General features: G+C 51.2%; 9 protein-coding genes across 9 annotated transcripts; 5 read left to right on the forward strand and 4 right to left on the reverse strand.

Moving 5' to 3' along the window:
• Nucleotides 1-36: 36 nt before the first annotated feature.
• CH63R_14212 (Rhamnogalacturonate lyase C) lies at nucleotides 37-2,026 on the reverse strand (the record flags this gene model as incomplete). The annotated part of the gene is made up of 2 exons (XM_018309186.1): nucleotides 37-49; nucleotides 75-2,026. The coding sequence occupies 2 exons, from the start codon at nucleotides 2,024-2,026 to the stop codon at nucleotides 37-39; spliced, it is 1,965 nt and encodes a 654-aa protein (XP_018151504.1).
• Nucleotides 2,027-2,925: 899 nt separating this feature from the next.
• Nucleotides 2,926-3,787, forward strand: CH63R_14213 (uncharacterized protein; the record flags this gene model as incomplete). Its single annotated transcript, XM_018309187.1, has 2 exons — nucleotides 2,926-3,319; nucleotides 3,495-3,787. 2 exons carry the CDS (start codon nucleotides 2,926-2,928, stop codon nucleotides 3,785-3,787), a joined length of 687 nt encoding a protein of 228 aa, XP_018151505.1.
• Nucleotides 3,788-4,763: 976 nt separating this feature from the next.
• On the forward strand, nucleotides 4,764-5,159 carry CH63R_14214 (uncharacterized protein; the record flags this gene model as incomplete). The annotated part of the gene is made up of 1 exon (XM_018309188.1): nucleotides 4,764-5,159. The coding sequence occupies one exon, from the start codon at nucleotides 4,764-4,766 to the stop codon at nucleotides 5,157-5,159; it is 396 nt and encodes a 131-aa protein (XP_018151506.1).
• A 1,346-nt stretch (nucleotides 5,160-6,505) lies between these two features.
• CH63R_14215 (Major facilitator superfamily transporter) lies at nucleotides 6,506-8,525 on the forward strand (the record flags this gene model as incomplete). Its single annotated transcript, XM_018309189.1, has 8 exons — nucleotides 6,506-6,550; nucleotides 6,580-6,706; nucleotides 6,780-6,805; nucleotides 6,867-6,940; nucleotides 7,004-7,100; nucleotides 7,179-7,711; nucleotides 7,767-8,313; nucleotides 8,373-8,525. 8 exons carry the CDS (start codon nucleotides 6,506-6,508, stop codon nucleotides 8,523-8,525), a joined length of 1,602 nt encoding a protein of 533 aa, XP_018151507.1.
• A 1,798-nt stretch (nucleotides 8,526-10,323) lies between these two features.
• On the forward strand, nucleotides 10,324-11,684 carry CH63R_14216 (C6 finger domain-containing protein; the record flags this gene model as incomplete). Its single annotated transcript, XM_018309190.1, has 2 exons — nucleotides 10,324-11,311; nucleotides 11,401-11,684. The coding sequence occupies 2 exons, from the start codon at nucleotides 10,324-10,326 to the stop codon at nucleotides 11,682-11,684; spliced, it is 1,272 nt and encodes a 423-aa protein (XP_018151508.1).
• A 4,640-nt stretch (nucleotides 11,685-16,324) lies between these two features.
• On the reverse strand, nucleotides 16,325-16,733 carry CH63R_14217 (EC88 protein; the record flags this gene model as incomplete). The annotated part of the gene is made up of 3 exons (XM_018309191.1): nucleotides 16,325-16,373; nucleotides 16,432-16,530; nucleotides 16,594-16,733. The coding sequence occupies 3 exons, from the start codon at nucleotides 16,731-16,733 to the stop codon at nucleotides 16,325-16,327; spliced, it is 288 nt and encodes a 95-aa protein (XP_018151509.1).
• A 685-nt stretch (nucleotides 16,734-17,418) lies between these two features.
• Nucleotides 17,419-17,601, forward strand: CH63R_14218 (uncharacterized protein; the record flags this gene model as incomplete). The annotated part of the gene is made up of 1 exon (XM_018309192.1): nucleotides 17,419-17,601. One exon carries the CDS (start codon nucleotides 17,419-17,421, stop codon nucleotides 17,599-17,601), a length of 183 nt encoding a protein of 60 aa, XP_018151510.1.
• Nucleotides 17,602-21,112: 3,511 nt separating this feature from the next.
• Nucleotides 21,113-22,236, reverse strand: CH63R_14219 (Short-chain dehydrogenase; the record flags this gene model as incomplete). The annotated part of the gene is made up of 3 exons (XM_018309193.1): nucleotides 21,113-21,480; nucleotides 21,562-22,092; nucleotides 22,185-22,236. 3 exons carry the CDS (start codon nucleotides 22,234-22,236, stop codon nucleotides 21,113-21,115), a joined length of 951 nt encoding a protein of 316 aa, XP_018151511.1.
• A 3,308-nt stretch (nucleotides 22,237-25,544) lies between these two features.
• On the reverse strand, nucleotides 25,545-26,232 carry CH63R_14220 (uncharacterized protein; the record flags this gene model as incomplete). The annotated part of the gene is made up of 3 exons (XM_018309194.1): nucleotides 25,545-25,667; nucleotides 25,738-26,008; nucleotides 26,144-26,232. 3 exons carry the CDS (start codon nucleotides 26,230-26,232, stop codon nucleotides 25,545-25,547), a joined length of 483 nt encoding a protein of 160 aa, XP_018151512.1.
• Between the last annotated feature and the right edge of the window lie 463 nt (nucleotides 26,233-26,695).

The raw sequence follows: 26,695 nt of genomic DNA on the forward strand, positions 1-26,695 counted from the left end.
CCACGCTGTGCGATTGCGCTTACGCCAGTTCCAGCCTCAGGGCGTCATACTGCACGTAGAGAGAATCCGGCAACAGCGCCGTCTCCACGCTGCTGGCGTTGAACGGCAGGCTCAAGGTGAGTTCGTTCTGGCCTTCCTTTAGCGCAGAAGACGAGAAGGTGAATTTGTTCTCGATGTTCTGGCATGCGACGGCGCTCCTTACGCCGCAAGATCCGCTTCGCCAGTACGGGATTCTCCAGGTCGACTCGTAGAGCCCGTTGAAGTTGACAGTCCAGGGAAGGTTGCTGTACGGATGATCCGTGACAGTCCACTTGGAGTTTCCGTTGGCGGTCTTGGTTCCGGCAATCTGGACTGTGAATGTGGCCGTCTTGCTTTGGCCTAGCTGGTCCTTGTCGAGGTCGAAGACGATGGTCCAGTTGTTCACGTTCGTGTAGTAATTCTCCTGCCGCAGATGGTTTCCCTTGGCGGGGATGAACGACCAGTGGATGTAGTTGAGGTCCTGCGCCTCTTGGCTCTTGCCCACGTCGAACCGCACGCCGTCCGGAAAGTCCTGCTGGAAGTCATACTTGCCCCAGTAGATGCGGTACTGCTCCGGCTGCAAAGGCTTCGAGACGTCGGGCGCGTACCCGTGTCGATACTCGCCGGCGGACTTGTCGGGGATGCCGATGCGCCAGACCTCCTGCCCTGCGCTCTCCTCGTCCCACTTGAAGGTCCACGGGGCCTGGCTGCTTGCGGTCTGAGATATCTCGACGTCGTCTTGGATGAACCACCCAAACACCCCGTCAGCGTAGACGGTGACTCTGTACTTGCCCTCCACGACACGGGGGATCTTGAACTTGCCACACCCGTCGATCTCCGCCCAGTACTGGAGAGATGCGGTATTGAAGACGTTGAGCTGGAAGTCTTGCTTGTTCTCGGACAAGACGATGATCGGCCGCTTGGCGCCTCTGGGAAGTTCGACCTTTCCCTCGAACGAGGTCCGGCGCGTCGATGGGACGTAGTTTGGGACGTGGCGGGAGATGCTGTCGTAGAAGTCTGCGTTCCACTCCGGGTCGGCGTGCCGCGCGGCGTCGGCTCTCAGCTCGCCAACGGAGGCCCCGGGCGCCCCCTTGTTGAAGTAATAGAACTGCGGCCCAAACGTGCGGTCGAAGCCGTGGGTGATGTTGGGCATCGGCGCGCCATGGTGGCCGGAGACCATGTAGTTGTAGACGATACCGTCGACGACCAGATCCGAGTGGAGCGGGCCGCCGTAATACGTCTCCCGTGTGTTGTGGACGAGCCAGGCGCCAAAGGTGCTGCCGTCGGCGCTGGTTGAGCCGTCGCTGAACTGACCATGCACGTCGTGGTTGCGCCAGGGCTCGGACAGGGAGTATTTTGTGAAGTAGTCCGAGTACTGCTGTGTGTAAGGGTCGTTGGTGCTGCCGCCGACGTACGAGGTGGCGTCCTGCACCGTCAGAGCCTGGGCAAAGGTGTCGGCGAGGGGCAGGGGGCCGAAGTTGTCATCGCTCGTCGAGAAGTGAGTCCAGAGCGGCGTGTTGGGCCTGAACAGAGTCCGCAGCTCGCCCAGGCTGCGGAGAAGAGGCAGTGTGGCGTTGAAGTAGGTGAGGCGAGAGAAGGCGTGCAGTCCCGTTTCCTCGCCGTGGAGAAAGAAATACTGCGAGAGCGTCTGGTTCGTTGGTGCGAACCTGTCCGACATGATGAGGCCGGCATAGGGGACGCCGGACGAGTCGGTGCCGTTGACGAGCTGCAACTCGGCCGTTCCCCCAGGCGTCCAAAACCCCGAGGGGGTGCATGAGCAGTCGAGATAGGGTCCCTTGCCCCTGTTGCCGTTCAAGGGCCCGAGGAGGTCCTGGCCGTCGAGGGCGACATCGACGATATGGCCGTTCGACTTGGCCAAAACAACGGACAGTCGGTCATTTGCCAGCGTGAAATGGGTTCCGTTCTCCCCAGTCGTCAGGAGAGCTGTGACCGCATGACAGAACAGCGTTGCCGCGAGAGTCAAGCTCACGCTGCTGATGGCTTTCATCGTGCTGATAATTCGTATGCGGCGAAGACTGAGATGGCGGGGGACAGTCTCCTAGAGAACACCTGGAGCTGACAAGATGGAGCCCGTTTTCCTAACCGGCATTTATCTACTCTTGAGGCACCGCGACAGCAGAAGAGATCTTCCGTTATTGCCCCGTATAGGGGTAAGTCAGTAACTTACCTACCTACCTACCTTGGTAAGTAAATATAAATAGCCGCGAGGAGACAGTCGTCAACTACCTCTTAGTAGGCACCTACCTACCTGAGCCAAGGAGCGGGCCGCTACGCTACACCGCAGCCCACCGCAACGGTTGCACGCTGCCCGTTACCAAATGTCCCGGCAAAGCGACATGGAAAAATCTCGGGGTAGGCGGAGCACCGAGCGCCAAGCCAGATCCGCATGGCCCTGAAAGGAGGGCACCAATCCCGCCGTGGCAACATATTGTCTGGGGAGGTGAGGTTTCGCACGCATTTGCACCGACAGCTCTGGGGGGGCTAGCAAGCAAGCAAGCAAGCACTCTGCTCTTCTAAGAATCTACCTAACCCCCCCGACTTCTGGTTCCTACGTCATGCACCCTCGCCGGCAACTTTTGCGTCCAGGTTTTCCTTTAGACCGGTTGGTCAAATATGGTGGTGGAAGCTTTTAGCTGGGTTGAGGGGGGGGGGGCGGGTAAATAAGGCTCGGCGCTTGCAGAGAAAGGCCTTTTGGAGCGGCTTCAAATGGCTCCGGGCTCCAGGTTCCAGGCTCCAAGCCCCGGACCGCTAGCCGCAAGCCACGGGCCGTTGAATAACCTTAGGCACCCAGGAAAGAGGTAACATAGGGACTTGTGGCGGGGGGGCCTTCGCACAGTTGACACAGTTGTCCAACTCACAACGGGCGCAACCCCTTTGGAAACCGCTATGACAAGGTGCTGGACCTCCAGAACGGCCTTGAAGCCCACCATGGCGAGTTCCGTGGTGCGCCATTATGGATGCTGGCCACAGTCAGCCCGTCGTCCATCACGTCTCAACCTGCCGGCCCGATCTTTCGGAGCTCATCCCGTCCGGCAAATCAAGTCAACCTCAACGGAGACCAGTCGACAGTCACCGTGCTGCAACAAGAAGCAACAGGCCCAGGTCATTCTTCCCGGTGTATTATCCCGCGAATTCTGGACTTCACGGACAACCTGGCGTCGCTCAAGCGTCAATACATTGCGGTGCCTTGTGGGTTGCACCCTTGGCGACTTTTCGGCAATGTGGTACCTCCAAGCCTTCCATCCTCAGATGGGAGTAGAGACTGTGATGGCAATCTCTAGTAAGTTTCTTCCCCTTTTTTCTTTTTCTTTTATTCTTATTTCTCTTATTTCTCTTTTACTCTTTTACTCTTTTACTTTTTTACTCCCCCCCCCCCCCCCCCCCCCCTTCGACGAGTAATCATCTGTTGCACTCTCCTCTCATGCAGCACTTTGACTGACTGGATTGTGTACCAGTGGCCTGCGGACTTTCTACGTCCCTTTTGCTGGAGACTGTCCTCCTCCGGTTGGGTCGTGATCGCTTGCCCTGGCTGGTCGCCGCCAAGACTGCGGCGGGGATGAGCATGATATCCATGATCACGATGGAAGCAGCCGAGAATGCTGTAGACTATCACATGACTGGCGGAAACATCCAGCTCGATGACCCTGCGTTCTGGCTGGCTGCTCTATTATCTATGGCCGCTGGCTATCTCACACCTCTTCCTTACAATTATCACAGGCTTAGGAAGTTCGGCAAGGCATGTCATTAGCACGGACTACATTACATACATAGCTCATTGCCGTAAGGATTTAACCTTGAGAAACAAATAGGTTCAGACATGAGAATTGAGAAAAGACCGGTCAATGGGCTAACACGCTCCATCCACCACCAGCAAACCTGCACAAGCAAGCATCGGAGATACATAACGTTGATCGGTCTACTAATATATGCCAACCAGCCTACCTGGTGTAAAAACGGCAAGCGCTTCGAGGGTTGCTCGTGTATGTCTGTGTCTGGGATTGAGAAATGGTCCATATCGCGGGCGTCTTGAACCGGGGACAAGGAGAAGCTTGCAGCGTTCACGACGGGGTCGCTCGACATAGTCCTGCCGGCGTTGGGCAACAACCTGCCCAGTTTACGGTCGTCCGAATACGGCCATATGAAAAAGTGAGCGAGACCTCAAATCGCAAAGCATAGCCGGCGCTTTTCCCTATTTTGGTTCGGCGATGGGGAGCCATCGCCATGTCGGGTCTTGGCAGAACTCAAGCAGAAACAGGCAGGTCGATGCATCGCGATTAGATTACTTGCAGCTCTAGGATGCAACTCTTCTACAAGATCCAGTTGCACTGCCCGTGATAATGCGGTTGCCAAACCTATCACGTTCCGAAAAGGGCATAGGACCTGTCACTTCTTGTGTCTTGGTCACCATTCGAAGCAGATTTCCTGGTCAACTCTTCTCAACTTCGCAGCTTGGCGCGCATTAACCCCGGCTAGGCAACTTCGTATGCCGGTCAACAATCAGGAAATCTGACCACGATGTGTTCCTATAGAGAGAGTCACATTTGTCAAAAAAAAAAAAAATTTAGGAATAAGGGCTTGAGAGACCGGGTAGAACAAGCATATAAAGACTGCCCGAAGCCCCCTTATGCATAGCTTTCCAACCTGCCAACCCTCGTCATCTCACATCCTCTCAATACCCACACTCCAAGCTGTGACTAGAACCTCTGAGAGACTCAGAAATCAAGATGAAATCTTTTCAAGCCCTGGCTGTTCTTTCCTGTGCTTTAGGAGTCGTCGTGGGCTTTAGTCCGTCTCGTCGTCAAGCTTCGAACTCGATCCTTGGACCCATCAATCTCGGCATGCCAACGAGCCAGATCGATTCAATCTCCATCTCGCTCATTACTTTTTCCGACGAGGTTATCGATATTTCCGGCATTTCAATCTTTGGCAACGTCAATGACGGTTCCGTCAACTGCACGGCCGAGTCAGACACCGGAAACGATGCGCTTGTGGGACCGGTGCCTATACCCGGGGAGGGATCACGCCAAATCAACCTGTCCCTGATAACGTTTGCGGATGAGGTTATTGACTTCTCCAACGTCGCTGTGTTTGGAGACGTGAATGATGTTGGATGCGAGTAATGATGTTGGATGCGAGTGACGCCAAAATGTGAAGTAATCGGTCTGGAGCTAGGGACTGGGCCGGCAGTGTGTGCTTGAAGAAGATCGTGGACCGTGGATTGCGTAATGCCATACAGCACCACAAAGGGTCAGCCAAATCCGGGTTCCTGAAAGAGGTACCTCGAGTAGCCGTGACCTGGATTGAGAGAAAGTTGTTGGGCTTAGTAACAGAAGAGAGAGGGCCTTATGAACACAACAAGAGTGAGTAAAGCTCCTATTCTTGTTATTGATTCATGTGAACGTTTATCCAAGTAAACAAGCATAAATATCGAGCCCTGTCTCACTTCAAAATCGGCCGTCTGAGAAAGTTGTGACAGTTATTCCAACCGCCGATGATCGGTGACCTTGCAGACTGCATTTGTCATAGTCAGGACATCGTGGGTGAGTGGGTATATGGAAGCGGTGCAATGAAAGGTCCCGAGATATGTGGAACAGCACGCCCAAAAGGCCAGGGAGCCTGTCACCCAGCCCTCAGGCAAACTTAAGGTTTCCCCATGCTGGGTCGTTTATGGAGCTCTTGGCAGTTTATCAAAATCATCACGACACCAAATGTCAAACTTCATTTTACTGACGAGCGGCTCCCATATAACCTGAATACAGGAGCCGCGATTGATGACCTAGAGAACGCCGAAATCTGGTTCGCGGGTCTTCTCACAACTCTTCAAACCTCTCTCGCTCTAGAGACTCGACTGGTTACTTAGTCGCCGAGGACGAAAAGTCGGCTATTCGGGCCACTAGTGTAAACTACACCCACCTTTCGTATGACTCGACCTCAGTCAGCAATGACTGGGATGCCATGCCCCCCATAATGGGCCCCATGGAGTTCGGTTACGTTCAAGTTCCCCCAAACAGGAAGTTTGGGAACGATACGACTAAAGCCTCGAGGTCGCTTAAATCCTTTAAAGCTTGGTAAGGGTCACAGAGGGTGGACCCCGCGGGATAAAGAGCGAGGAGATTTATCAGATTTTCAAGATAATCTTCCAGACCGGGGGGGAAGGAGGAGGAGGAGGGGGGGGGGGGGGGGTGGATGAGGGCGGTCTTCTGCACGGTATAACAATGCTCCCGTCTCGCTCACATTCATTTTCTTCTACGCACAAACCGTTTCTTGTTCTTTTTGACACTGCCTAAGCTGGGCTTCTAATCTCCTGTGCAGAGCGGCCTGTTAGCACTTTCCCACCATGTCTGCCAATAGGAGCCACTTTGGAGAGAAAATAAGAGGCACGTACATACAGTCTGGCACACAATCATAGTCTGGGTTGAACTTTAGATCTGACGCGCAGAGCGACTGGCAGTTTTCTTCCTTGGCGATGAAGCCAAAACCAAGGAAGAAAGGCACCTCGTGCAGAAAATTGGTACGTCGAGAACGCAAACCCGGCACGAGCTGAGACTGACATTCACCAGATTTCTTCATTCTGGTAGCTACCACATTCTCGCCGAGTTGAGCAAGCGGGCTGACAAAGGTGACTATCAGACATATTGCTGTCTAAGTTACTTCTTCAACTTTCTAGGTGAGTGCAGACTTGACTTGACATACTTACCTGGTCTACTTGAGCTGTGTCTGATTCATCTACGTCACAACAGACCGCGCAGCCTTTGCCAACGCCTATGTGAGTTTCGAGTGGAGGTCCTGACGGCCCTGTTCGATTTGTGTTAACGCTCTCGTCACAGGTTGCTGGACTTCGCGAGGCTCTCCATATGACGGGCCATGACTACAACACCGTCCTTTCGGTCACCACTGCAGGGTAAGAACATCCAAGTGCAGATTGACAATGGCGACGCCTGGTATCTAACAAGTCGATGTGAAGAATGGCCATTGGTCAGATTCCGCATGGACTGATCATCCAGAAGATACCTCCGCGTATCTGGCTGCCTTCCATGGTGGTTGTTTGGGCTTGTCTCACGGTGAGTTTCTTGCGGAGTTTCGCGATTGGCTTGAGTTATATGCGACGTAGTGTCTGGCGTGTTGACAATTGGGAACAGATGGTCAGCGCCGCTGTCAAGACCGTCACCCAGCTATGCGTCGTGCGTTTCTTTCTCGGACTCACCGAAGCCAGCACATATGCCGGGACGATCTACATCATCGGATCCTGGTATAAGCCAAGAGAGATTGCAAAGAGAACGGCAATCTTCACTGCGTCGGGCCAAGTAGGCACCATGTTTGCCGGCGTCATGATGGCGGCGATCTACAAGGGCATGGGTGGACTTGGGGGCCTCGGTGGTTGGCAATGGGTGTTCCTCGTCGGTCGGTCTCACCGGAGTCCCTTCACTACCATCCCGTTTCCTCTGAGGGCTTGTTTTACTAACACAAACATGTCACTAGACGGAATCATCACGTTGCCGATTGCGTTTTTTGGCTTCTTCTACTTCCCAGACATCCCTGAAAGCACAAAAGCCTCTTACTTGAGCGAATCGGAGAAGAAGCTGGCAGTCAGCCGCCTCCCGCCCATCAAGGAAGGGGGGCACAGCATCAGCCCGCTCTCGTTGATGAAGCGGCTCCTGTTGTCTCGTACATTGTAAGTTCGTGCTTCACGTTGTTAGAAGAAGCATATACCTCTGACACTGCCTAAGCTGGATCCTCCTGTTTTGGTCTCCGGTTTGCGCCACTCTGGAAGCATGGGCCGTCCAGAACAATTTTCTCATCTGGCTGAAGTATCAGTCGAGCCACTTCACGCAGAGCCAGATCAACACGTACCCTCTCGGAGTTCAGGCCGTTGGCATCGTGTCAAACATGCTTGCAGCTTGGCATATGGATGCCACGGGAACCCGCATCCCAATGGCAATACTCGCCGTCGTTTTGCAGCTCGTGTGTGCCATCGTCCTCATCGTCCCCGACATTCCTTTCGCCGGCACATTTTTTGCCTTCTATCTCTCTGGAACTGCCTACATGGTGAATCCCCTCATCTTTGGCTGGGCAAGTATCATTTTGCAGAGGACTGGCGACGACGCAGTGCGAAGCGTCACTGTGTATTGCATGAACATCGGCTCTATGACCCTCTACACCTTTTGGGGAATCGTCTTCTACTCGGCCGACGAAGCCCCGTACTGGAGGAAGGGATGCATAGTCATGATTGTCTGCTGCTTCGTCATGCTCGGATACATGTGGACAGTATGGAAGGTAAGACTCGAAGCGGTCACTTCACGAAACCGAGCAACCCACAGCTGACTTTCTTGTAGCTTGACAAGCAAACGCTTAAAGACTTTGTCCAACCTTCGATGCAAGATGCGGAGGCCAGGGCTGCGATATCCGAGAAAAAAGCGGGCATCGAGATGGCAGACAGTTGCGATGGGCGAAAGAACGTGGCCTCAGAGAAAGTCGATGTAATTTAGGAAAAAGATGCTCGTGCTCGCGAGTCACCAGCAGCATCTTTGGACAGTGGAGGCTGCATGCGTCTGACTGTGGGCGTGTGCCGCCCATACAACGGTTATCTTGATTAGTTAACAAGACTGAGCGCAATTCTGATGGTTGTCTGTACTACTTGCGCGTGTCTCCTTCACTTTCGCGCGTCTCCTCAATTTTCTGCCTTGGTCGAAGGACAGGGTGAGGCACATGCAACAATTCTTGCAACCAGAACCAATTCCATTTGTGAGAGTGGAAGATAAGACTGCGCGACATCGGGCGGAAGTCACACCAATTAGCCGCATCATCTCAAGAACGCAGCCTTTTGGGCGGGGGTCCCCTGATATCCGTTTGCAGCAATGGCATTTATTGGGTTATCGAAGATGGAACATGTTGGCTTGTTTACGGTGCAATTCAATCCTGGCACTTTGTCCCGAGCAGTGAGTGGTAGCAGGATTTAACCTTAAACCTAACAACGCTCCCGTTGTTCCACGGTTGGTCCCAAAGTGGGTAGAGCATGCCGGCGCAGAGGCGCAGAGGCGTTGGACCAGAGGAAGAAAAACAAAATAAAAAATTGGCACGTTGGCGGTTGTGGATGACCGAGGTTCCCGAGTTCGGGATTGAGCGCTCCCCCACCTGGTGGAGAAAGACAGACTGATACGTCACGTGAAGGGTAGACAAGAGCCGTGGACGGAAATAGGAGAGCCTCGTTTTTGCAAGGATTAAGAGACAAGAGACAGGGTTATGACGGATAATTGGCCGTTGCTGGACTTGGCCGAGATGGGCAGAGGCAGAAACCCAATCACAGCCGAGTCCTCCGTGGCAAAGTGGACGGATTCTAACCGCCATTGACGTGATTGGGGGAAATCCCTGGGCTTATGACCGGGGAGTGGGTTCAGTTCTGGAGACCTGCCTCGTTTAGAGAGGAGAGAAACGGAGGAAAGACGCGTCCAGACCGTCATGCCCTACCTATAGTGGCCACCCATGACCAAGGCAGGGAGAGAAAGAGAGAAAAAGAGAGAGAGAGAGAGAGAGAGAGAGAGGGAGGCTAGGCCAGGGGAGAAAGAGATGAGAGCGAGAGAGAGAAAGTGTGTGAGTGTGCGTGTGTGTGAGAGGAAGAGAGAGGGGTCCTGCTAGCTACTCTGGATTCTCTCTCCCTCTTTTTTCGCGCGCCCTCCAGCCCCTTTTTCTCTCTCTCTCTTTTTCTCTCTGTCTCTGTCTCTGTCTCACACAAATCACACACACACACACACACACACACACACACACCAAAGACCGTGGACTGGCTGACAAAACAGAGGGGGTGTAGAGCAACACGGGCTGAGGAGTTTACTTGCATTCCCGCTCGGTGCGTGCATGTGTGTTGGCTCGCCCCCCCCTTGCTCTCATGGTTTCCCGAACCCACACCACCGCTCCAGTCCAGTCAAGTTCCGTCCCTTTTCCCTTTGCGCGGACAAATGGCTCAGACAAGAAGAGGTGAGCAAGGCGAGGCAAGGCGCGGCCAGGCGACCCAGAAGAGAGAGGAGCCGAGTGGGCGCTTAGCTTACCCAGCCAACAGTTAGCTTAATTACCTCCTGGGTGTGCAGTAATACTTCCTGCTGCGTTGCTTTGCTTTTTACCTAGAAGAGGTTGGGAGGCTGGAGCCGCCTCCTCCACGTGTCAAAAGTCATCCCGTCTCGTCTCCGCCCCCTTGGGTTTCCCCTTACTCGCCCGCTCGCGCACCCTGCGGAAGTCTGCAGTGCAGAGTGTGCCCGACGTAGACTTGTTGGAACTGGAAAGTGAGACACGATGCGGATGCCCGCCAACGAAAATACCGTCGCCGTCGCCGCCGCCGCCGTCACCGTTGCGGCCGACAACCGGCCGGCTGCCGCCGCCGTCGCCGCCGCCGATTCCGCTCTTGTTTCTTCATCCCCTTCCGAGGCGGCTCATCGGCCTGCTCCCGCCACTTCTGCTTCCATCGCTGCTGCGCTTCCTCCTCCTCCTCTTCCTGCTCCTCCTCCTCCTCCGCCTCCTACGTCAGTCCCATTCATGCCGTTGACGTTGTCTCGCTTGTCGCGCCATGACGCCGCCCTAGTTGCTGGCCGTCTCGAACCTTATTCATTTACTACCCAACAACACCCGCCGCCGCCGCCAACCTACTACCGCCGGTTGGCTGCGGCTCCAGGTCCGGGTCCCGGTCCGGGTCCCGGTCACGGTCCCGGTCTCATACCAGGTCCAACTTCGGCTCCAAAACCTTCTCCAAACCTAACTCAAGGCCCGGCACCACCCTCAACCGCCGCATCTTCTGCCGCCCGCCATGGCGCGTTTAGATTACCTCCGTCGCCTTCGCCCACTCCTTCACATCCCAACACCTTCAACCTCGCCGGCCATGAGAGGAACCACAGCAGTTCAAGCTTCGCCAGCACCAGCAACAGCTTTGCCGCCACATCAGCACCGCGCCCCGACACTTCTCAGCCCGGCCGCTGTTCCGTCATGGCCCTGCAAAATGTCTTGTGCGACCCGGACGACGACGTAATCATGACTTCGTCGCGCTCTAGTCACCCACCCACACCACCTAATCTTGATGCCCTCAACGCCCCCACCACAACAGCATCCGCTCCCATCTCTCCAGCTTCGGATCCGCTCGAGACACCTGCTTTTGTGGCGCGTCCGAATCCTTCTCACGTGGTCATGACCACTCGGCCTCAGCTGCATACTCCTCACACCCAACACAATGAACCTGGCTGCAAGACATGTCAGATCCGCAAGATGCCATGTGACGAAGGTCGTCCCTCATGTGAGTCTGGTTTCGCTGTCTCATGGGCGCCCACGCCGTCTCAAGCTCATCCAATCTCCTGACCCCCGGGGTGCTGACCAACCGAGCAGGCCAAAATTGCTCACGCATGGGCATCCATTGCTTGGGCTACTTCACTCCGAGTCATGCCAACGCCCAACAGGTTCCGGACCGCTCCGTACCCAGCGTGAGTGCTAACGCCAAACGCCAGGACCAAGAAGAGTATCTGTTCTTTCTCCTCGATCACTACCGGCATACCAAGCGCCACTGTATGTGGGAGCTTATCACTCTTGATTTCAACGAGCACTTCTCTTGTAACATGCGGAAGGAGGCCTTGCAGATGATCAAACGACGGCGCTTCAAGGATAAAGAGTAATTCGCCCTGCACCACTTTTCTTACAGTAAACACGAACTGCGCTAACCAAGGTTGCTAGGAGTGCCAGAGAGGAATCGCCAGTTGACGCTACGAGTAGTGTGCAACGCCCCAAGGCTAAGAGGGGACGACGCCCACGGTCAAATGTCCCCTCTCTCCAGCCAATTACGCAGGAACCTAATAACGAATCTAGCATAGGATAAATACACTATTTTACTATTACTTGGGTTTTTCTCATGACGGCCTGTTGTCTAGATAGCAAACTGACTGTAGCTTTTCCCGATCGAACCATTCATGTGTCTTTGATGTGTAACCCCAACCACACGCCGAACAAGGATCGCATGAAAATGAACCGTGGCTTGTGAAATAAATATGTCAAATTTGCTTCAAGTGCTCAGATACTCACGGAGCAAGTATGTCAATCAATAAGCTACACGGCGAGTCTCTTCTTTTACCGACAGCTTGATCTCACAAGGTTTAGTTAGTTACTGCTGTCGTTGTCTCGGCCACTGTTGTGGTTTCTGGCATCCGCCTATCCCTCCCTGCTGCATATTCGCCAGCCGGTTTGGAATCCTTGAATCCGTGCTCATGTTAGCCGGGCCCTCTACACCCCTAGAGATGTCTAGAGGGTCAAGTCTACACGTTGCACTTCACTGTAAAATTCGCCGTTGTCACGGTCGCGACAACAAGAACATCTTTTTCTAGACTGCGTTGCATATTTGACATGGATTCTTCACTGACCAGTACAGATATCACCAAAATTGGAAGAAATAGAGAATGGGAAAAAGAGACTACTCACTGGTTTAGTATCAGCCAATGTGGATTGTCGCTTGAATCATCAGCTAGCTGTCTCCTTGCTCGAGCTTGCAGTCCTTGAGCCGACAAGACGGGGGTTCCAGGTCAAGAAATTGCTTACCTGAACTTGAGTAAGTTTTGACTTTTTTGGAATTATGCAAGATGTCTTGGAATTTGTCTAGGTGTTACTTAGGACTAATACTGTAAAATTGTTTGCTGTGTGTCTGTGGCCGTTAATATTAAAGTCAACTGGGTTCTTCTTGCTACAGTCGACCTTCTAGTAGATAAGCTCAAAGAGCCTAGAGTACTAGTACTTAGGACAATTAGGGGATATGTCCATGGCATACGAACCGAGATTCTTTACTAGATTCGGTAGAGAGTCTTTTTCGTTTTCTATAGAGCTCCTCTGCTGCCTCGTCTTCTTCTTGCCTTCGGTGGTGTTGGCGCTGGCGACAGCGCTCACCTCCAGAAGGGAATTGATAGACGGCATCATCTCCTCCGCGGAAGTGACCACAGCGGCCGGACCTGTGGATGAGGCTGGGGCTACGGTAGTGAGTCCCGCCAACCCAGTAATAATTTCTCTGTAAGGAGTTGGGGTGGGTGTGGCGTGCAACAGTGTTAGTGCTGTTTCGAAAGAATGGAAACTAACTTTTCAATTTTCAATTTTCAGTATTAATACACATAGAGAATCTTGGCTTGAATAAGCATAGCCGCTAGACTGGCAACTTGTTATAGCCTAACGACATTAGCCTGAATCTGTAGGGAGTTGCAATGGCTAGCTAGCTCTTGGTGATTGAGCGCTGCAGCCCTCCTTTACCACCCTGCCTTGGTTATTCACTCCCCCTTGTATTCTCCATGCTTAGCGACGTTTCCTGCTGCGCCTCTTTTTCAACTCTTTGTTCTGGTCTGCCTAAAGGATACTTCACTATCTGTATAACAAAAGGTGTCTGAGGACTCTACTGAGCTAAGGGCCCTGTCACTTGTACTAGATGCTTTATATCTATCTGTTGCGCCCTCGACTACCCATCGGGTTGAACTCTTATCCTTGTGCGTTTCAATTGCATTAGGTTGATCAGCTTCTGTTAGCAGGGTACTTTCCTTTTTTCTTGTGATAGTTCTTAGTTAGATTAATGTTGATTTGACATTGCATCCAGAACAGCTTAGGCTCACTAAAGACACTTAATGGATATCATGCTACAAACTGGAGGCATCTCTAGCAGCATAGTGCTTCTCCTACTGTAAGATAGCCTGTCCTATTGCAATGTTATAGTACTACTAAGAAAGTTTTAGCAAAGGATAGAAACTCGTTCCAGAGTTAGGTACTGTAATTTTGCTTAAGGACAGTATATTAGTTAGCCACTGTATTTAAATAAATAGAAGCTGTTAGCCCTAGAAACAATTTACACTTAGGGGGCGTATTAAAACAAGTCTTACTATCTAGATGGATAAGAAAAGGGTCTATTATTGTTCTAATATCTAATGCACTATGTCTCGAGTTATACAGGACCTATAGTCACCAACCTTTTTACTAAAGCATAAAGCATTAAATTGCGGCCAGCTGCAGTGTCCAAGTTTGCAGTGAGACAAGGCTTCTTTTGCTAGTGACAATACTGCTGCTATAGATGCATTAAATCAGGGCTAAATGCGGTTCTCGCCTATTTCATAGTATGCTTGTCAAATAGTAAGTTTAAGAACATAAGCACAGAAGAACATATAAAGAGAGTATTTGACTGGAAACACATCAGGTTGCTAATGCAGTTGGATACAGGAAATCAGGCTCAGCAGACAATCAACGAGGCAAAAGAGACACGCATTGACGCTTACGCGCTCAGCATGACGCATGGCGAGGAAACTGACGACAAGTCGGTGAAGGACGTCTTCTACACCGAACGACTCGGTTTTCGACCAGTCGTCAACTTTAATTACGCAAGCAGCGGCCCCTGGAGAAGTAAGCCGTCATGGAGATGGTTAGACGGTACGGCGACAGCCCAGCTCACTTCTGCCACGAGTGCAAGCCTTTGATGTCGACATCGGCGACCCCGTTGCGCTTAGCAGCTTCACCCGCAGGTGACTCATAGCCACCTGCACGTGTTCGACCCAAGGTGGGCTCCAGTGGCTCAATCCCACCGTTAACCTCGAGTCCGGTACCGTCAAGAGCAACGGCTATGCCTTGTGCGTCTTTGCATGTTCACCGCAGCTACTGTCCGTGCGCAAAGTGGGAGTAGAGGGTAATTGGGAACAAGGGCAACCGGGATGGTGGTGATTGTATCTTGGGCTTATTAATCTCAACAACCTGATGTGCCCCTGCAACGAAGAGTGGGTAGATAGATATCGAGAAGGACGATGATAAGCTGCAAATCACCCAGGCCTATGGGCAGTATTATGAGCGCGTCGGCTGGAACAATAACAATCACAGCGCGAGTTGCAAGAGAGAAGACGCCCCGAATAGATGCATGTTGAGAAAAAACGGCGGCGGCGGCTACGGGCAACGTCAAAAGGGTGAGTCCACCCTGTACAACAAGTCTAGCAACGGCGGCGGAAACATCAACCAATGCAGTCAGGGCTGTAAGGACTTTTGTTGCCGTATGGACACTTTGGACAAGCTATCTGCTTTGTGCGACTGGACGGATCCAACAATGACTCGGGGAGCAACCGTTCGAATCCTATTGGTGGAGACCGGTTTGAAGAAAATTCTAGGTTTTACAGTGTAGCGTGATGTGACGGCTCGAAATGAATGATTCGGTGTTGTTCGGATTGTCATTGCCGTCTTCTGTTACATTAATCATTCTGACGTGCTGCCTACGGTTCAACGTTAAATCCGAGAACCGCGGACGGCTGTACTTCCCTACGTGATCCCTAGGCTGCTCATAGGAAACTTGCCAGCAATTGGTATCATGATGCCGCCGATAGGCTACGAGCTTGAGCGACGGCGCGCATACGGAACTGCGTTTGCAATTCGGCCGACTTGAGTGGGACGACACCTCAGCCTGCAAGGCCGCTGCCGTTTGCCGTTCGAGTCAACCTGGGCACGTTTGCAAACTAGATCCATTGCATTCAACCACCGCTGGGTATCTAGGAGCTGTCAGTAGTGGTTACGAACTCGCAACAGAAACTGCAACAAGGAGCAAGTACACGACTCCGTGAAATTCTTATCCTGTAGACAAAAAGCCTTCTTATGATTTTGTAGAGTCAGCCTACCCTTAAACAGGCATAGACTCAACTCTGTTAGGTGGAATTAGTGGCGGCCACTTGTAATCCATACCGCTCAAGGAGTAGTTATATGACTCCTCGTACGTAAAGACCAACATCCTATTGACTTCGTATCTCCGGCCTACTTACCGCCTAGCACACCCATCAATATTAAGGTGCAAGCCTTGATCGTTGCTAAGCGACCTCTCATCAAAATCGCCGTCATTTACTACTGCCACCAGGTTATCTTTTTAAATAGGGACTAGGGACCTACTACACTCTGCTGATGTAAAGTAAACGCTTAGAGATGGGTGCAATCAAGGACTCCAGTAGAATTCAGCCTTTGGTTAGCATCATGTGTTTAGGCTAGGGTCATGTTAAAGCGAACTGTTCTTATTGTCTACAACTAAAGGAAGCTGTTAAAACCTTGCAAGACTAACAGTGACAGGGGCTTCAGGCGTTGACCCCTGCATCTAGAAGCTCGACAAGTTAGGGCTAGCCAAAGTTCTAAAAACCTCCTCTGTACAGCAATAGACAAAACGAAACAATAGGTAAATATCCCAAAAAAAAAAAAAAAAAGCCTAAGGTCCCTTGATTTGACTATCCCAGTTATAGGGATAGCCCAAACTGAGTAAGGGCCGTTGGCGCCAATGGTTGGCTTAGTTGTTGAAGCCGGGGTCGATGTCGCTGCAAATGCAAGGGTTGTCGCTAAAAAGGTACCAAAGGTTAGATGATTGAATGTCAAACTAGAAGAAGCCAAACATACCCGATGGTGCAGAATCCGTTAATGTGGCCCTGCTGCTTGCACTGGGTACGGCAGGTAGACTGCGCCTCGCAGTCAATAACGCAAAGGTTTTGACCGTTGCTACAATTCAAACAGTGTGTTAGTATCAATTCTTGCAGGTCGGCCTTGAATGGAAGAGCTTACAGTATGGAGCAACGCGAGACGCCATCGGTGCCCGCAGGGCAGGTAGTGCGCAGACCCGCAGGGCATACTTCGTTAGAAACCGGGAGTTGGGCGGCAGCCAGTGCCGGAAGGAGAGCAATGAGAATGGTAGTGAACTGCATTGTTGCGGTGAGTTGGAAGTTGAAGTTGGAAGTTGGAGTTGGAAAAAAGAGCGTTGGAGCTGGAAGGTAATGAACTGAAGATGTTGGAATGAAAGATGTTGTCGAGAGTGATGAGGAGAAGAGTTGTAATCCTGAAGAAGAAAGAGAGGCTATTTATAATCTTTGGTCCTTCACTTTGGAGCGACTACAGGTCGTATTTTTAGGCATGACCCTCTTCCTGATGAGCGTGAGAAAGATCAACACCAGGCCCCTGGTTTGAACTTTGCTAAGCGATGCTGGTAGTCACGAGAACAAGCTAGGCACTCAAGTGCGGTATGTTTAGATGCCTTGCATACGGCCTAAGATCATGATCAGCAAGATACTGTTCCAAAGTGGAAAGTTCTTTAATCAACGATGCATGAAATGAAGGGGTAAGGTGAAACCGTATTTCGACTCATAAGCCGACTTTCGGCATCCAAGGATCGTATGTTCGGGTCTGTTGGATCAGAGTCAAACGAAGGGTTCATCGGATCACTCGGTGTGCCCAGTTCGCCGTTGCCGGTAGCCTGGTGTACATGACACGCGGCCCAGGCAGTGCAGCTCTTGGGGCGTATAACGTCTTATGCAATATACCCTCTTCGAAATCAAGGTGGCTATAGCAGATGATCGGCGTGTTCCAGACTCCTGCCAACCCGTCCGGATCACAATGTTGTCCCAGCACAACAGCCAGCAACTCGCCGGTTCGTCCGGCAAGCACCACGGCCATTACGAGGCAAAATCCCCCGAGTCGACGGCCCGTGATAGCGGCAAAGACCAGGCCATCGTGAGCGCGCCGCACCGGTGCCATTGCAGATCCAGTCACGCTCCGAAAGATGGAAAACGATATTGAAACATACGAGCCGAAAGATACTAGCACGCGCAATATTTTGCAGTATTTTCCAGTTAATATTGTCTACTGCACTTCATGTTCTCAATCTAAGCCTGATGTTCACAGGATAAGAGTATCTGAGAACCGAGATAAGAGCGGGCATTAACTGACTAGCTGATACTGTGGGAACACATCACAAGGTGTCCTTAGGTCTGGAACTCGGCATCGGGATCTAAGTTTGGACGGAGGGCCTCATCTCTGGGCCACAACCGGGCCCAGAGCGAGACCAAAAAGAGAAACCGGCTCGAGTTCATCTGATCGTATTCACAAACTGTCCGCCTTGCCAGCTGAATCGGCAGTGCCGTGGTTTGTTTGTAAGGAACACCTAGTTCCTCTGAGACAGACCCCTTATTACTGCCGATCACTGACTATTGTGGTATGCTGTAGGCGCTGCCTGCGGCTCAGGTGTTGCGCAGGGTTAGGCTGACAAGCCCTTGTCTTTTGTCAGATCGGACTTCGGCACCGCGGCTGTGAGGTCAACTGACTAAGTGCGCAAGTAGCTAGATGTACTGGTACTGAGTGAAGTGTGGCTGCGCAGCTCCAGTTTATCTGACTTACAGGCAAATCTTTTCTTGCAACTACAGCAGAGGTCTGCCCGTGGCGCGGACTGGCTAGCAGGGAAATCTGTACACGGTTTGACTTTGTTGACGTATTCAACTTAATCTGATCTCATTGTGAAGAGCAACATCATGAGATCATGCTAGTGAGCATCCTGGTTTCCTGAGTGTTGGTTAGACTGAACAGGCAGTCACAGAAAGTTTGAATGGTCTCAGAAACCATGCTTTTCGACGGCGCTATGGCGATCTCAGGCGGTTTTGAAATACACTTTTCCGCGTAGCCACATTTCCCACATTTCCCCATCATAAGTCTGTTAATTAAAGTTTACAAGAGTCGCTTATCCCATATGTAACAAGCATTCCCTGTTGATAGCGAGGCAATGAGTTTCAACTTTATGTAGAAGTCAGGGTAACTCCGCTGTTGCAAAGTACTCGGCTCTTCCCTAGTGGGGCTACCATGCATTTGAAGAGACTCTGGCTTGTATGTTTGAGAGTTGCAACAAGGCCCGCAGTCAAGCAGAAGCCCTGTAGGGATCGGCAGACAATGCGGGATACGTAACCAACCAAGGACGAGGTTCTTGGAGGGGAAGGCCAGAAAGCCAGGCCATTGGCTATTCTTGAGTCTTGTGTAGGTAACTAAATCATTGACAGCAAGACGCAAATGCTGATTTTACCTGTACGTACTAGGACAGGGACCAGCTGCTTCAGCCCAGTATTTCACAGAATTAATCACAACAGTCATGAATGAATACTCCGAGGCTGCTGAAACGGTTGCAATTGACAGCTGTCAACGTGGTAGGCAATCCCGGGAGCATAACTGGGACGGCTAAACCGGGCTGATACTAAGGGGGGCACGTGCAACCTTCACCCCACAAGCCGAAGGCCAGGACAAGGACTTCCCGGTCACATTCAAAACATCGGATACATGAAGAGTACTTGTCCAGTACTTTGACAGCCAACAGATTGACTTGCGGTTGCCAGTTAATTGCCGATTGAAGCATGAGGGCATGAATGATGGAAAGGGTAATAGCACAACTACTCTCCAGAGCCACGCAGCTAGCAGGTCCTCTGGCTGCAAGCAAGAGCAAGTGTTGGAGAGGTTGAAGACAAGGCATCGGTTGTGTCGCTGCACAAAAGGATCGTGACCCAAGCGGAAAGGCAGAAAGAACGTGGCGCCTTACAAGCAAGGCCTACAGGTAGGGGGGGCAAATTAGCGACAGGGAGAACGTTAACTTAGACGGCAACTAAGTTATTTAGAGTTTGGCAACAGACCGCAGGGACGGTTCCTAGTGCAAGGTTTTAGCCTTGAGATGTACCGCTGGGTACATAGAGAGGCTCCTGCGAGATCACAGTGAAACCCCCTAAGGGAGAGGCGCGGCAAGACGGACTTTTTTGACGCCCCGAGGCCGAGAGCGGACGATCTGACTCGGAATCGGATTAAACAAGACCCGATCAAACCCAACATGGAAAGGCGCGAACGTCCACATCGTGGCTTGTTTCCACATGTTCAGTAGCGCTTTGCGATGCGTATGCGTTTAAGACTTGTTGGTACACCTCTGGTTCCGCGCCTCCGCGCCTCTATTCAACCAAGGCAATTGGGCTTGCTAAAAACGCATCGGGATGTTCATGGTCGAGGTTCTTGGTGACCATCCTGCGCGGCATCCCAGGCCTTGATGGCAAAGAGCGGCGTGTCAAAGTCAATAGTGCAGTTAACTCGACGATGCCCGAGGGTTCGAAGGCGGTGGCGTATCAAAACTCCAGAGCAGTGGACGAACAAAATGCCCAAGATTTCGACTCTGAAACCGACGACAATGTCAAGATGGTGCCGTGTTGATGAAAACTCTAATGAATCTATACATCTACGCATTAGGAGACTCGAACGCAGGCAAGCAGCGTTAGCACTCAGGCGGACATGACGTGCTTCAAAAAAGGACTATGCCTCCCGACGGTCGGTTTTGGTTTCGTCGATGAAGATTGCATCCGCGTTGGAGCCAAATTAAACTCCTCGGCTGACACTGTTTCTAAACATAGTCATTTCTGCTTACATGTCTGTAAACTCCGTTGTTGATCACAGTTTGCTGGCCCCATTGACGTCACAGCTGCTTGACGTTGGCATAGATACATGCTGTGCAGTGCGTAAGAATGAACGTTCCTGGCCTGGGTCCCTTCTCTGATGTGAGGTTTTCATCTAGAATTGCTCATTCGGGCCATAACGTTAAGCATGCATAAACCGATAGGTCGAAACCCGCCATACTCTTCGACAGTTGGTGGGAGACTTGTATAAGCCAGTACACAATACACAACCCTACGTGCCATGAGTTCCAGTCACGAGCCTGCCTTCTAATCAGAAATTGCCAGGGTTACAGGGGACATGCAGCGACTCACGTAGCTGCCGGATTAGTAGAAGAAAATGACTGCATTGATCGCGGCCAATCACATCGCTAGGAAAATGACCTAAACGCTCCTTGTGGGTTTCCTTCAATGACTATGTTGAGTGGGCTCTGGTATACGTATACGGTGGGTGATCAACGATATATTCGATTCGGTGATGGCCCTTCTAAGATCTAACTTGCAAGTTTGAAACTCTTCTGGCCACGTTGTCGTACGAGGCCAGTGCCTGTCACGTAAGGGATCTAGTCTGGGCGTTCATGCAGGGCATAAACTCCCATCACCGACATCCTCAGTGACCTGCTACGTACGGACATACCATTGTTATTCCAACAGACTACTTTGTCACTGGACTACAGATTGAAAACACTACACGTATCGATGTGGCTTTTTCTAAATTGGTAAGCCGTAAGGTCTGGCGTGATACAGATAGCATTGTAGCAGCGTTAGGCGCCTGTTTCTCATTAATCCAAATGTTTAGGATACTGATGTATTAGCTAGAATATAACTGACGCATTGCCTTTTCTTTACAAAGCTTTCAGGAAGTCACCACTCTTGTTGATCGAGCCATCGTCTACTGAGAAGCTTAGTTCCTTGATTTCAAGCAGTGCCTTGTCCACCTCTTCACATTCTGTCTTGATTACCGTCCACGCTGGTGCGCCAGTGGGAAATCGAAGGGGAATGGCCTGCTTCCGGCTAACGACCTCGTACATAGCAGCGGCAACATGCTCGCTCGGAGCCCAGGTCGACTGCATATCTGGGCTCTTGACGTAGCCTTCAAGCAGCCTTGTAGGTGTGTCTGGCGCAGTGTAGGCGGAGTGGGGAGAGAGCCACGACATGCTGTCGCCTGCAAAGTTGGTCTTTGTGCCGCCGGGTTCAATGATACAAAAATGGACTTTTGGGAAAACGGATCAGCCTCGGGTATGGTGAAGAGAAATTAACGCTTCGAAACAGCGGGCAGAAACTTAAAACTTACCATTCCATTCAGGTCGCACTTCCTTACTCAAAGACTCGGTGTAGCCTTCGACAGCAAACTTGGAAGCGTGGTAGAAAGCACTGCCCGGGAATCCAGCGAAACCACCAATGGACGTGACGTTCAGGACCACACCGCCAATTTGGCCTGATTTGGGGTTCTCGTCACGAAAGACCCGTACAGCGTGCGCAGATACCTGGGCAGTGCCCCAAAAGTTGGTCTCAACGATCTTGCGAGCTTTGTCCATGTCCTCAACGTTAGTCACAAATGACTCTGTGTCGCCCATCAGACCATAGCCTGCGTTGTTAACGACAACATCGATGCGACCAAATTTTGCAATCGCGGAGTCGAAAGCTGCCTTGATAGAATCGGCGTTGCTAACGTCAAGGCTCGTCAAGTGAACCCGAGGGCTGTCGTTCGGAAGGTTGCCGGTCAACTTGGATACGTTGCGTGCTGTGGCAACTACGCGCTGAGTCGACGTTGAAGCAACAATTTTTGCCAAGGCCAAACCCATGCCAGATGAACAGCCGGTGACTAAAGCGAGTAAGTTAATCAAAGATTCAAGAGTGCGGTAAGAAAGGGCTGGGTATAGGAGGCCAGCTTAGCATGAGGTCGGTGACACTTACTAAACCACACTGCATCCTCGGGCAGGTCATAAACGATCTTGACTGCTGCCATGTTGCAAAACGTTGAAGAAGTGACTTCTTGGAGAAGGGGACTGTTGTCTCAATTTAAGAGGTTTAACGTGTTATCTGAGGATGCCTTCTGTTCGGCGGCACCTCAAGTAATACTTAATGAGGGCGAGCCGCGGAGTTAATGGCGAGGGATCGGGGGCGGAGTTAACGGGGATATCCCAGGGAACCCGTACCGTTATTCCCTGTCGTCATATCTATTCTCCATAGTCCTCATTCGGCGCCACTCTTACCTTGAGTCTCCAGGCTTTGGATCCAACAAACCTCACCAAACGGCGGCGACCGTGTTGGAAAAAAAGACGTAGCCTATCTGATCTGATGGAGAGGAAAGTACTTGGAGTGGACCAGATCAACCGCAACAGGTAAACGCTGTTGATCACCCCCTTTTATCACCATCTCTGGAGACTGTCGTAGTTCATCTGGCAGCAACATACTTTCCGAGTGTCAGTGAATCTCAGTCATGAGCTCAGGAGGGTACCGCCGGTTGCCTAGATCTTGAAGGATTCGGATATCGGAGTGGAGGCCCCCCTCGACGGACAGCCTCAACAGACCCCTAAGGATAGACCTTTAGGACACTGATGCCCCCTTCAAGCTCTGCCTGGGAGATTTGTACTCTTATGTATAGGCCTCTAGCTTCCTATAGCTAGGAAGAGGGAGGCCATAGATGAATTTTGTCACCAAGTCTCCCTATCTTGTAGTTGACCTCTTCACTCAGTATAGCGGCCCTGACAATCTCCCTCCTAATCGTCAATCCTCTCCTGGAGCTTCGTTTCTTGTTGCGACAAGATACTGACTGTATTCAAGTTTTTCAGACAAAAATATGACCAGAGGTTCGTCAGCTTCCAGAGGGGTTTTCACGGCGACCACCTAGTCAAGGTCTGGCGGTGATGTGCCGAGCAACCTCGGCGGAGTACCCCTTCATAGGCTACGTGGGAAGCAGGGGAGGCCATCAAGAGTTGTGGTCAATTGTTGGCTGTAAACTACAATTCTTTCAATTGAATGCATACATCACGAGCGCCGCGATAAAACCACGGAACGGGCAGAGGGTGTACTACTGCATGGTGGGTGGTTGTGAGCGTTACTTGAAAGCATGCTAGACCTCTCCACAAACCGGTGCGAACTCACTAAATTCGCAAGCACATAGCTTGAACCAAGCAGGCATAATTTCTTGTTGTATATATGTTGATAGACGACCTATCGAGGGGGATTTTCCTAGTCTTTCATGGCAGCCAGAGTCATCCTATGAAAATGCTGCTTCTTGGCAGTCACCCTCATGTCAAGCTTTACTTCCGCGTATAGCATTAACAGTTACGTACATATCATTTTCTCTATCCATGCGATCTCGGTTATACTGGAAGCCCAGCCCATCTCGTATGGTACGCTGAAGTTCAAAGAGTCTTCATGACGCTCATCAGTTCTTCAATCAATGAGTTGTTCTGAAAGTTGGCAGGAATATGCCAGGTGTTGCCATCTCAATCGACGTTGGGATGCTTCTTGGGAAGTGATTTTCAAGCCTCAGCGACGAGAGGCGGCATCTTCAGAGATAAGGGGCTAGTAGTCCATACGACGCTGCCTTGCGAGACGAGAAGGCGGAAGATAACACGGATGTCCGAATCATCGCTGGCAGCGGAGAGATAATCGATAGCACGCATGCCCTCAGCGTCCCTCTTGTCAAGGTCTCCGTATTTGCAAACGTCTTCATGTTTACATCGAGGCTAATATCATATCTGACTAAGTGCTAACTGCTGCATACAACTGCATTATATCTAGTTTCTGATGCAGAAAAGCTTGCTCACAGTTCCCCATCACTCCGACTTTCACATCTCTTGCCTCTCTAACTCCTATCGCTTGGCCACCTCCTCGTCCGTTGCCTTGCTAACGCCAGCCAGCCACCCGTCAACCTCGGGCCCATCTACGAAACTACAAAAGCAGGCCTGTGTTTCGTGCGTGGCCACCCGGGGTCGTCCAGATCAGGGTGCATAGAGCGACTGGCCACTCTTTCGCCACGCACGGTGTCGAAATCGTCCGCGTAAGTGCCATACGTGCGAAAGGTGCAGTTGAACGAGACCCTGCTCACGTGTTCGCCCACGCCTGTCCATGTGTTGAGTGGAGCAACAGTGCTGCTTCTGATTGACTGACGCGTACAGGCATGTTTTTGATGCCCGTTCATGGCTCACATCGAAACCAACACCGTGTATCTATAACAAGATAAACATTGAGACGCAAGAAAGGATGATGACGATGACCCAGGCAAACAACACACCCAGCGGTGACGATAATAAACAGATCTGGACGATTGGCTTCTTGGCCACAATCAACATGACTCCTAGTGCCGTTTTTAAGTAATTCTTACAAATATTACTGGCGACATCTAAAACATGATGTGCAGTAGCCCCTTCGCAGGTCCTCCTGGAGTTCAAGCATTGAATCGAGTTTTCCAAAGTTCCCCAGGGGCAAAAGAACAACAGCAAGCCGACGCGTTTCTGATCGCTCACTTAGGATCGTGCTTCGACCACGTCCACTTGGTGGAGAGTGTAATCGAATGCGGCAATAAGACTCCAGATGCGTCATGTTCCCCAATTTGGTGGCCCATCTTCAAAACCATGAGGAGTAAGAACTTGAGTGACAAGTCAATACCACCGGTTACCTAAGAGTCAGAGGACCTGGATACCAAGACAGAGGACTCAAGGGACAGACGGCCTCAACAGACCTCCTTAAGGGGCAGAGAAAAGGGACCAAAGGCGCCAGTGCCCCCCAGAGCTCCGCCAGTGGACCCCTGATATCGAAATAATAGCCTCCTTCTTCCTAGTCATTCAAAGAGGCCAGAGATAAATTTAGTCACACATGAACACCTTTGTTTTATTTGACGCTTTCAATCCTTATAGCGCCGCGGACAGATATGGTGGCTGAACCTTGATTCATAGGCGATTGTCCACTTGGCGCTGTCAATTCATGGTCTCTCTCCTCTGTCATGGGTTCCATGAAAGTTCCCATGTCTGCTGGAGACGCATTAGACGACCCTGCCATAACAAGTCCGACGCATATTGATACGAGGCACGCAGGTCATCGTTCTGATTTATGGAGACAACTTGCTACTGCATTTAAGCTCGCTGCGGTGAGAAGGTCGCTTGTGCCTGCTGCAGTCCAGTCAAATGCGCCTCTAAAGTAAGCTTCACTTCAGAAACGGACTTCTCATGGTGATTGTGTGTGATCGAGCACTGAGGTAAATACTTTACAGTGAGCATCAAGTATATTGCTATCTGAAGCTGATAGCTAGATTTTCGTCTTCCCATCCTAAGAACTTTGGTACCCTTGAATGTAGTACTTCTCGTTCACTCCGTTATAATTCCATGTCCAAGATCCCCCGTTCTTGTTGTTCCCACTCACACATTGAGAAATGATGTTGTCGAATGCTTCCTGTTGACCGTCGGTGTTTAGATTCTTTGAATGATCTTGACGGCAGGGAAGAGCAGGGAGTTGAGCTTACCTTGCAGTGAACCTTAGCATTACCGCTGTAGTTTGCTTCAATGACTTTCTTGGTGTAACTGGGCCACGAGCCGTAGTCAAATACAACGCTGGCGCTTGGTCCGCTGTTGCAGACCTGATTCGCAACTTGTCTATATTGGGCGAGCGTAAGCCCATCGGGCTTGTTGCTGGGATAGCAGTCCGCTGCAAGAACAGATGAGCCAAAAATGGCGGCAAGCAGAGAGTATTTGATGGAAACCATGTTCGTCTTATTGTGAGATATGGTCCGAGAGCTGCGGTGATGTAGCTTGAAAAATGTTGCTGTTTCTGTGTTTGTGTGTGTGTGTGTGTGTGTGTGTCTTAAGCGGAAAAGCAGCAATATACACAGAGCTGGGGGCACACCCAGTTATAAATATATGTTGACTTACTCAGTGATGAGTGCCAGACGAGACAGTGCAAGCAGAGGAAGCGGTGTGACACGAAGACCCTCGTTGTCTGTTGCAGAAGACGTAGCCATTGGGCAAGCTAACAATTTGCTCTTGACAGTTCCTTCAGCCGGATACGCGACCATAATGCCTGCAAGAACATACTAGATGTATGGCGGTCGATTGAAATTGGAAACAAGTATCGACGTAGCACTATGCGTTACATTGACAGATGCTAGGGCTTGCGCCACAATACAAAGACGCCGCTGTGTAAGCACACTGCTGTTTTCACTAGTCTTGCTTCAATAGTTTACAAAAATTCTCTTCGGCTTTGGTTCGCTGCCTAAACTACAAAGCTTTCGAAATTGTGATAAAGTTGATCACCTGTAAGATGCAGCATGAATGAGTGCAGTATGCGCTCTTGCCGAGAGCTGTGTCCTGGATGGTTGTGAGTAAGCACCAGAACATGACCGGGGGGATAATATTACATCCTGTACGGGAATGATCTACAAGATGGGCAACACCGGCTTCTCTGGCCATCTTTAGGCTGGTGCC

Source organism: Colletotrichum higginsianum, chromosome 10, assembly GCF_001672515.1.
Source record: "Colletotrichum higginsianum IMI 349063 chromosome 10, whole genome shotgun sequence".
NCBI lineage: Eukaryota > Fungi > Ascomycota > Sordariomycetes > Glomerellales > Glomerellaceae > Colletotrichum > Colletotrichum higginsianum.